The 10,670-nt window shown below is 41.9% G+C and overlaps 1 protein-coding gene across 1 annotated transcript; it reads left to right on the forward strand.

The window, feature by feature from the left end:
• Positions 1-2,329: 2,329 nt before the first annotated feature.
• On the forward strand, positions 2,330-10,079 carry LOC111957150 (sodium/potassium-transporting ATPase subunit beta-3). The gene is made up of 7 exons (XM_023977889.2): positions 2,330-2,543; positions 4,660-4,788; positions 5,419-5,517; positions 6,585-6,778; positions 7,392-7,442; positions 8,808-8,894; positions 9,260-10,079. Exons 1-7 carry the CDS (start codon positions 2,426-2,428, stop codon positions 9,425-9,427), a joined length of 846 nt encoding a protein of 281 aa, XP_023833657.1. The 5' UTR covers positions 2,330-2,425; the 3' UTR covers positions 9,428-10,079.
• The last annotated feature ends 591 nt before the right edge of the window (positions 10,080-10,670 follow it).

Here is a 10,670-nt window from a genome sequence, read left to right on the forward strand (position 1 = left end):
AATGCCACCAGCCATACTGCTCGTTCTGTGAGTGATTTCCTACAAGACAGAAATGTCAGTGTTCTGCCATGGCCAGTGAAGAGCCCGGATCTCAATCCCATTGAGCAGGTCTGGGACCTGTTGGATCGGAGGGTGAGGGCTAGGACCATTCCCCCCAGAAATGTCCGGGAACTTGCAGATGCCTTGGTGGAAGAGTGGGGTAACATCTCACAGCAAGAACTGGCAAATCTGGTGTAGTCCGTGAGGAGGAGATGCACTGCAGTACTTAATGCAGCTGGTGGCCACACCAGATACTGACTGTTTCTTTTGATTTTGAAACCCCTTTGTTCAGGGACACATTATTCCATTTCTGTTAGTCACATGTCTGTGGAACTTGTTCAGTTTATGTCTCAGTTGTTTAATCTTGTTATGTTCATACAAATATTTACACATGTTAYGTTTSCTGAAAATAAACGCAGTTGACAGTGAGAGGARGTTTCCTTTTTTGCTGAGTTTATTAGCTAGATATTAGGTCAGTCATTAGCTAAATATTAGGGCTATAGTTTAAATATTTACCTGTCAAAGTGCAATAAAYAAAAACGTTTAACAGATTATGAAATGGCAGATCAGTCTGTTTCTCCATGCTGRGCTCTGTTGTCCCCGCACATGCAAAACTCCACTATGTCAAAGGCCTAGGGCAACGTTTTTAGACAATAAAATTATTCTCCCTGGGCTACAACACCAGTGCAATGCGAAATGTATTATTGTTATCAAGTGAGTACACACTTATGTCTCTAGGCTGTAAACTGCAGTGATGTAGGCTAATTTGAATAACCGCTCAAACTTCCTGTTTTGTTTCATGCKGAAATAACTGCATACAGCCTGGGRCTGATTTTGRAACCATCWGYATCAGTTTGGGTCTATTCTCGACAGTTTCGAAGGTCCAGAAAGGTACATTAGCAGGCCACTCATATGGTGTATTTTGTCAGGATGTAGCCTATTGGTGTTAAGATAGGCCTACTACAGGAGAATATGGGCTTCTCCTTTCCAACTCCCCACCCGTTCTTAATGCTGTAGCCTATTTTACTTTCAGCAAGCAAGATCAATCGTGCATATCTCACCTAATYGGCTATTAGTAAAGAAAATAAGTTGAAATAAGTGTCCAARAAGCTTTTGTAGTTTGGCTTCTCCTGGGACTCCACAGGATTGATTAGGAATAGCCGAGGCAGCAGAAAGMCCAGGTGCARAATTGTGCAACAGAACAACGAGGACAAGCTCAAGATATAGTTAGAAGCTACKCTATAATACATAAACTCAATTTTGGGTTTATTACTGCAGTGAATATATCCAGTCAATTTACACGGCGAAAGAAAAAAATGTGATCAGATAGTCTGACGAAATCATAGGTAGCCTACTGTGAGCTCCCGAGGCTGCGCTTCCAGACCCCGGGCACACTACTCGAAAAGCTACCTACCCTATTGATTCCGTTTTTTTAGGGACAAGGAATGTATCCTTCCTAGGCTACAACAACACAATATAATGAATAATGTCATTTTTTTTTTCAAGTAAGTACAAAACTCTAGGTTCGCAAAGCAAATACAGTTGAATGAATACTCAATGTGTGTGTGTGTGTGTGTGTGTGTGTGTGTCAGTTCAATAAAGTTGAATGAATAGTCAGTGTGTGTGTGTGTGTGTGTGTGTGCCCGCGCGCGGGGAGGGAGGGAGTGGGGACTCCTAACAACACTGGTTGTGACACACTTCCGTATTATTTTATTTGAATTGCAAATAAAGCATGAATCTTTCTGAATTTGAAAGAAGTGGGTAACTTTGATTAAATAACACTGGGAAGAATGTGTGTCTCTCATTGCGATATCGGGGTACAGAAAACAAACACCTTATGGTTGCCAGACACACACACACACACACCAGAGAGCAGGTTGATGCTCATTGTCAACACAACTCACACATATTTTTCCATGTAGTCTGACTGAATAGGCTCCATGTTAGGTGTGCTAGGCTACCACAGCCGGGATTCATGAATTGCCTATTACTGTATGGAAAGCATAGGCCTATCATTGTCATCATCATAATCTCCAGATATTTCCAGTTTGCATCTTATTTGTTATAAATGGATAAATCCAGCGTTATTAGAGCGTTTTCGTTTAGTGTCTAGGCTATCTAGACTACTCTGTCCAAGCCGCTCTTTTATCATACTATTATTTTACTGTAGCCGCAGCGCTTTGAGTAGAGGCTGCCGCTAGTGGCAGAAAACGTCACAGATTTTTCAACAAAAAAAATCAACAAGAGCATCATTGCTTCACTGTGCCGCCCATTCCATTCCAACAATTGACCCAACCACATACCGCCTACATCCCTGATTTCGCCACATACCATTGCCCGGTGTTCCTCGTATTTTGAAAGAAAAAGGCATCCCCAAATTTCCACAATGGCAAGTAATGAAGACAAACCGGTGGRGAAAGAGGATGAGAATGCTGGAAGCTGGAAAGATTCTATCTTCAACCCAAGGACCGGAGAGTTTTGTGGGCGCACAGCGAAGAGCTGGGGTAAGAAAACCTGGACCGGGGCTGGGGCATAGCCCAATGTCGAAAACATTTTYTTTTATTTGTATTAATATAATTGCAGGCTATTCGATTTGGATGTGCATATTGTCACAGCCTAATATCGGATAGTAATATGATATTCTATCCACCCATTCATTCATGGTCTCTAGCATTGCGAGGCAATGGTGGCCTGATAGTGTGACAATGATTCTATTTCTGTCTCGTTGGTTTTGAAGCATCATATTGTCAGCCTCTCATGATGTGTGTGTGCGCGCGCGCGTACGTGTGTGCATGGTGCGTGTGTGTGACACCTTGTACATTTCAGCACTGATTAGCTCAAGACAGATGAATGAGACTAGCCCACCTTTAAGCATKATAATTAGAAACCAAAACCAGTGTATTTCCATTGAGACCACAAATAGACATATAGTCTACAACTCAAATACACGGTTTATGATATATAAYGTGAGCTATACCTTGTCTAGGTCTTCTTCGGTAACCCCCCAATTTGGAATTATAAACTATATGCAAATTATATTCACTCAGATTAGATCATACATTAAATGAATGTGCCCTTTTCAGAACACTTTGATCAGAAATCATCACTATCTGCCCTGTAGTGTATCGTACTACATCAGTAGTATGCAAAAKAAATCTGCAGTGTGTGGTTGTGTGTGTGCACGTGTATGTGCATGTGAATCCTCTGGAACAGACCAATTCAGGGCTAACAACCAGCTAGCATGATTATGTGAAGACCTTGATGTTAAAACCTTCACRGGTGTTACTAGTGAGATACACCACTGACACACACAGAAAATATGAAAGTATTCGCATTTATGGAATTTATCTCATCAATTTACACCAGTAATCTATGGTTACTTTGTAGATGGTGAGCAAGCTCGGCTAAATCTATGCGAGCTAGCAGCTAGCATTAAGACCCTGTATGGTGCTGTGCAGTGGGATGCTCCTCTCCTCTCTCACTCTGTCACAACACCTCCTGCCTCTAAGCTGCATGGCGTGCCGACATTAGCACGCTTGTCAAGGTCAAATGGGTTTCCCCCTTGATCAAGATGCAGGTGCATGATGGGAATGTGTTGTAGGAGAGTGGAGGGAGGGGGAGGTAGGACAGGGCAGGCAAATCTTTTGGAAACCTCCATTCTCTGCGGGTTATACGAGAGGTGTGGGCTGTAGGCCTAGTGTGTGGTGAACAACCTGATTGTCTGTTTGCATCGTAGGCCCAGTTCTTATGTTATAGCCCATGTCGTTCAATGGATTCATATGAATTGCTTACATCCATTATAACATTATATGGTCTCTGCAATAGACATTAATATGCATTAACATACATTACAGTTATGCAGGATTTGAATTATGTACCAATTCTTGGGGATGGGCTGGATCGAAATACACTGAGTATACCAAACATTAGGACTACTATACCCTGTTCAAAGGCACTACATCTTTTGTCTTGCCCATTCACCCTCTGAATGGCACACATACACAATCCGTGTCTCAATTGTCTCGAAGGCTTAAAAATCCTTCTTGAACCTGTCTCCTCCCCTTCATCTACACAGATTGATGTGGATTTAACAAGTGACATCAATAAGGAATCATAGCTTTCCCCTGGATTCACCTGGTCAATATCTGTCATGGGAAGATGTTTTGTATAGTCAGGGGATATTTCTAAAGCTTATGGGTTGCTCAATGCCCAGCACCTAGCACCCATGGGCAGCCCTGTCATTTGATAAGGCTTCAGACTTGGACCTCTCAGTCAAAATGCAAGGCTGTTCTGTCATCTCTGATCATTCTGCCTATCATCATAAGAAAACAAAATGCGTACCTTTGCTCAACAAAATGTCGAGGCTGGAAATTGGTCCTCATCTATCCTTTCCTACCTATCCAGTTATTCACATGGAAAGCTGTCCTTATTGAAACGACTAACGTTTACATGGATGAATGATCTAAATACACGTTGATATGCTAATATGGCAGAGGCAGTTCACCAAACGACCCTCGTCTGATCAGGTGTGTAGACCTAGCTTTTAGCTCGGAGGGCTAACATAGTCTGGAATCGTGCTAATCTCTCTCTCTCGATCAATCTCTCTCTTTCTCTCTACAGGCCTCATTCTCCTGTTCTACCTGGTGTTCTATGCGTTCCTGGCTGGGATGTTCGTCCTCACCATATGGGTCATGCTGCTGACACTGGACGACTATGTGCCAAAGTACCGCGACCGGGTGCCACACCCAGGTGAGTAGCACCACAGGGAGATGATTTATTCAATCAATCAATCAACCAACTAACCAATCAATCAACCAATCAGTCAATTGGGTCAGATCGACAGGTGATTTATTATTGGGACATTTGTTGCGTACGAGGTCATTCTGAGGGAAAACGGAACTGAAATATCCAAGAATTGTTGTATTTTGCGGATTTGAGCGCAAGCTTTGTCGGTTAAGGACAGGTAGTTAGCATTTTTTTTATCCTGAGAATCCTGTGGACTACGATTGGTCAATATTGCCCAGCACTATACAGCCACTGTTGAATGATGAGATTTCTGGTTTGACCTGTAATAGTAATGGCCAAACTCTTTATATACTGTCTGTTTGGCAACGCTTTATTTAAAGGGTACCTATATAAGGATGTGTTATGTATTGGTTATGAATGTGGTATGTATGGGTTATGAATGTGTTATGTATGGGTTATGAATGTGTTATGAAGCCCTAATGTTGGTATCCTTTAAATTAAGGGTTACTGTATGTTTCTGAGTTTACCACACAACATTGGTGACCCTGATTTCTTTGTGAGTAGATTTAACTATGTTTTAGCAGGTATTTTTCATGAAGGTAGTCGTCTCATACTGTACTCTCTGTTTCTTAGGGTTGGTCATCCGGCCCAAGCAATTGGACATGCTGTTTAACAGATCCCAACCTCTCCAGTTTGCCCCYTATGTCCAGACCTTAGAGTCTTTCCTGCAACGTGAGTATGGTTTTTGTTGTCTCCTTGCAAAATCTGTGCCCTTTTCTCTCTCTCTAACTTGCCTTCTTTTTTTTCTCTCTTTCTTTCTCTCCTTTTTCTCTCTTTCTTTCTCTCTTTGTACTTTTCAATAATGCTTTATTGGCATATCTATGAAATACAATGTTGCGTTATGGGTCGTTCCAAAAATAAATGAGTGCCTTTTGAGCCCCTTTGACATTTTAAGTAGAACTTGTGCACACATTTTGAAAACGTAATAAATAAACTTAATAAATTCAATAATATGAATAAAGACTTGATAAAGTGCCCAAATTCAGCATTTTGACATCCTCTAGGAAGATTTTAACCCACTTAACCCCAACATTTCTCCAACGTTTCACCATCATTGTAAAGCCGTAGTTATTTTTGTTGCTTTGACAAAGTCATTTCTGAAGATTCTTATTTCTTTAATGTGATTAGGGATTCATTTCAAGAAAAACAAAAAAAAATCTTTCCCTCATTTTACGGTCTTCCCTGTTACGTGACCTGACCTCACATTTCAATATGGTGAAACTATTCCATTTTAAATATTTTTTTCAAAAGAAACATTAAACTATAAAATAGTCAAACCATAGTGAAAATAGTCAAACCATAGTGTAAAAGCAGCTGGTTCCTGTTGCCCTTAGATAGACGGGCTCTAAATATTTTCACAATCCCACATAACAAGCTACTGTATATTTCCACACTATGAGGTTGGAATSATACTGTGAAATTGTGAAAATGATGATAATGCCCTTTTTGTGTAAGATCTGTTTGAAAKGACTGCCTTAAATTACAGCCTGTCTTAGCGGAATGGAGTTATGGCCTGCCTGGTGACATCACCAGACGGTAAATTAGTTAATAAACTCGTCCCTTTTTCAGGTTATTGAAAAGGTTATTACATCCAATCAAAATCTTGCCCGATCATTCAAAATTCACCAGACCTCCAAGGGAGGTGTGACATTGACGTGATTTTGGAGYTATGGCAACACGAGACTAATAGACCAATAATAAAAAGTCATACAAGTCTGTCATTATCGTTTTTTTCTCAGATTACAATGACACGGAGCAGGAGAGGAATGTGGCGTGCACGGCGGGGGGCTACTTTGAGCAGGAGGGCGAGGTGGGCGAGCAGAGGAAGGCGTGTCAGTTCAAGAGGAGCGATCTGAGCCTCTGCTCCGGCCTGTCCGACTCCACGTTCGGTTACACCGAGGGGAGACCCTGTGTCCTCCTCAAAATGAATAGGGTACCTCCTCCTTTCCCTCTTCTCTTTGGATACATATTTGTGTCCCAATTCTCGTTCTTTCCAAACTGTGTACTTGCACACTCCCCGTCATCTAAAAGCATTGGATTGGTTTAAGCGTTGGCTGGATGGAGTTTCCACCATTGTTCAATCCATTACAGGGAAGTGCACATTTTGGGAAAATGGTAGATAATTGGGATGAAGCCAATACTCACTAGACGCATGTCATTGACTTGATTACACTCCGCTCCTGATGAAGTGCACATTGGATAAGTGCAGACCCAATTAAATTCAGGGCAGTGCTGTGTAGTTCACCAGTCCCAATTCAAATACATTGTTCACGGACACATTCACAAGAGCCTTGCATGTATCAGTAGACGACATTAGCCAATAGTGGATTTCTCTCCTCCTCAATCTAGTTATTTCCATTTGCTTCTCTTTGTTTTCCATTCTCTATTATTATGTTTTGCTGTCCTTTTCACCCTCTCCTTATATATGTTTCTATCCCATTGGATTGCTCAGAGTAGACCACATTGATAARAATGATTTAAATCAGCCGATTGTGTGACTGCGGCTCTCTGATTTGTTGATTGGTTAATTGGTGTTCCGTTCACAGATCATTGGGCTGAAGCCGCGCGGCGATCCCTATGTCAACTGCACAGCAAAGGTAAGTGTCATCATGATTTCAGTATGTGTCTGTGTTTGAAGATAGTCATATACTCTGGTTACCTTTATATCATTTTTTTGTTATTCATTGTTTATGTTGACATTTGTGTTTTCTTTTTTTCCTGATTTGGTTTGATTTTGTTTTTCTGCGTGCTTCCAGTTGAAGCTTTAGGGTAAGCTTAGCGATGTGGAAGTGTYTATGTTTATACAGTATGCAAGTTACTACCTTGTGGAAATAACTTYCATTGTACGAGCAACTTACAGGGTTGTTTTGTTGTCTTCCCCCCTTTTTAAGTGCTCTATTGTGTTATCGGCTTGATTTTCGAGTTGCTTTTGCTTCTTTTGGTCCTGTTCGATGCAGCGTACCAACATTATATTAGGAACCTTTTAGAACCTACCAGTGTTATTATACGAACTGATTGACTCTGATCTCTCATGGACGCCAGAAAGAGTAGGTGTTGCTTAATGTAAAAGCAAAAATCTTCGATAATATATTATTCTTGCATACTCATATGAACTTGTGTAGATCTGAAAAGGTTTGATAGGCGTGCGCAATATGGCAAAATTGACACACAACATATCAGAGGGCTATTACCAGGGGTGAAAGTAAGCCGGTCTGGCACAGAGTACCGGCAAATGAAATAGTGCAGGTACGGTGTACCGGTTAAATATGAGCCTATCACAATAATTAATACAAAGATGGCASGAAAACTGTAGGTTATTACACAATAATGTATCAGTACCACTTGTCAGCCACACTCCAAAATGCGCTGTGGTTCGACATGAACACTAACARTTTGCGAAAGCAGAGAAGACTGGCCAGGACTGGGATGCGCACAGACAGCAGTGGACGCATCAATCAATTCTGGCTTCAAGTGTGCCTAATGTAATGACAACTGTTGAATGTGATTAGCCTACACTTTTCAGTGTTTTAATAGATGCTGGAACTATTTAGGCAAGTGGACGAACATGTAGCCTACRTTTTTGAAAATAATTTGTTTGACAATCAGATGAAAACGTCATGACTGGTTGTGTTCTTGCCCCATTGAAAGGTAAATACATTTTGACAGTTAAATGACATGTCTGAACTATTAGGCTCATTAAAAAAAAATGTGTGCGTGCGCTACATAGGAGGTCCCACACCGGGAATAAATAAATCTACTTRCACCGCTGCATTTTATCTACTGATGCAAGAATTTGGAAGACCATTGGATGGACGTATGGTTCATTCAGCTGTTCTATCCAACCCTTTCAGATCTATATGAAGTCCCAACAGTCGACATGGGATAGGATACACATAGTCTTGCTCTTCTATCATTTTTCTGTGTTGACTATTGTTCTTTCTCTTCCTCCTTTGCCTCTTCAGAGGGACACCCCCATACAGATGCAGTACTTCCCTAGTGAGGGGCGCTTCGATAAAATGTATTTCCCTTACTACGGCAATAAGCTTCATGTAAGTTTGGGTGAAAGGTCAATGTTTATCCATTTCTGTCTTGTCGTACCGGTTGGTGCTATATCGGAAAGCATTATTATACAATGATGCAAGAATTTGGAAGACCGTTGGATGAACAACAACAGTCTTTGTTGGACAATTATAATTTTTCCCCCTTCCACTCCTTTGCCACTCTTTTCTTTACCACCCTATGGCACTCTTACTATGTGTCTCACCCTCCCTCTTTTTGGCCCTGCCTTCCACCTCTCTTTATCCCTTCTCCCTCTCCTTTGTCTCTCTTTATGAAAACCCATTCCTCTTCCCCATCGCACCTCTCCTACCCCGGGCCCGGCCCCCCTCCCACCCGCCACTCTCTCTGTCTGTAGGAGAGGTATGTGCAGCCCCTGGTTGCGGTTAAGCTGTTGCTGAACAAGGACGACTACAACACAGAGCTGACCATCGAATGCCGGATCGAAGGGTCTGACTTGCGCAACAACGACGATCGAGACAAGTTCCTGGGCCGTGTCACCTTCCGAATCACAGTCAAAGAGTAGGGAGTAGCGAGGAGGAGGCTAGTGTGGAGAAATGTGGTTCTGACCTTCCCCGGACGATTCCTATTAGAATAAAATGGGCCTAATTCCAAACCAATCCCTCCACCGTTGCTCCATATCCTAGGCGAGGGACATTCAAATCTGGTATTTTTCATACTGCCTTGGTAGTTCATTGACTGGCCAGATAGTCTACTTATCTGGTGTTACAGGTCAGTCTCTGGTTAGGTGTGATAGGGAAAGCTTAAAAAACAGCAGTGCTGTGAACCCTGAATCCTGGATTTGAATAACTTTCTTTTAGGTTCTTGTTGACGCGATCTTGTATTTCTGATAGGGTTGGATATGTGTAAGCATAGCAAGAGTGCTAGATGGAGCYATTATCATATAATAGAGGATACCATTCCTTTTAGATCTACAGTACGTCACACCCAAAACGGGCCTAGAATAGTGCCTAGTGGTAGGGGGTGAGAGATCGGTTTGGGATTGGGTCAAAGAAGGATAGGGCAGTGATGTCATCAATTTTTAACTACTGTATCTCCTGGAAAAAACGGTAATCCTGCCAAATTCAATGGAACATCTAGTTCTCTTGTTTGCTTCTATGTTTACTATAGTATGGCATCATCTTTTTCCTATCCTTCATTATCTCATTCTAGCAGGAGTCTTTCACGACTCACCAACCTAACGGCCATCATTCCCTTCTATTAGTCGGCTTTTGTTGTCTGACCCAGTGCTCTAGTGTTGATCTCGGATCAGAGCTTATTTTCTATTCCCAATGGTTTAGATTGGAGCTTAGATGTGGTGAACTGAACCTAGATCCATGCTTAGTGCCATGGGTTGGATCAACAGTCAGGAGTCAGCCTCAATCTGTATTTCACTTTCATCCATCCACTGCCAATACAATCATGTTTACAGTTGACCCTCTCACCAACAATTATTCCTCAAAATCACATAGGGACCACTAAATCATGAGGTCAGAGACAGTTGAACACTGTCAAACCGAGATGACCTCAACAATTAAATGTCTTTGAGAACCCTTTTCCTCTTGGGACCACATTTTGAACTTCGAACTTATAATAATAGGGAACTGTAGATAAGTATGTGTGGTGTGGTCTGAACACAACCRAGTCTTGTGCCGTCTGTCTGTCCGGCTGCATGTCTATGTGTCTGTTTACTTCACCCCTTACCTCGCCACTGTAATAGCCATTGTTTGGTGAGCGTTCAAATGCAAAATGGCTGCTGCGCAACGCCC

This window comes from Salvelinus sp. IW2-2015, linkage group LG32 (genome assembly GCF_002910315.2).
Source record: "Salvelinus sp. IW2-2015 linkage group LG32, ASM291031v2, whole genome shotgun sequence".
Taxonomy (NCBI): domain Eukaryota; kingdom Metazoa; phylum Chordata; class Actinopteri; order Salmoniformes; family Salmonidae; genus Salvelinus; species Salvelinus sp. IW2-2015.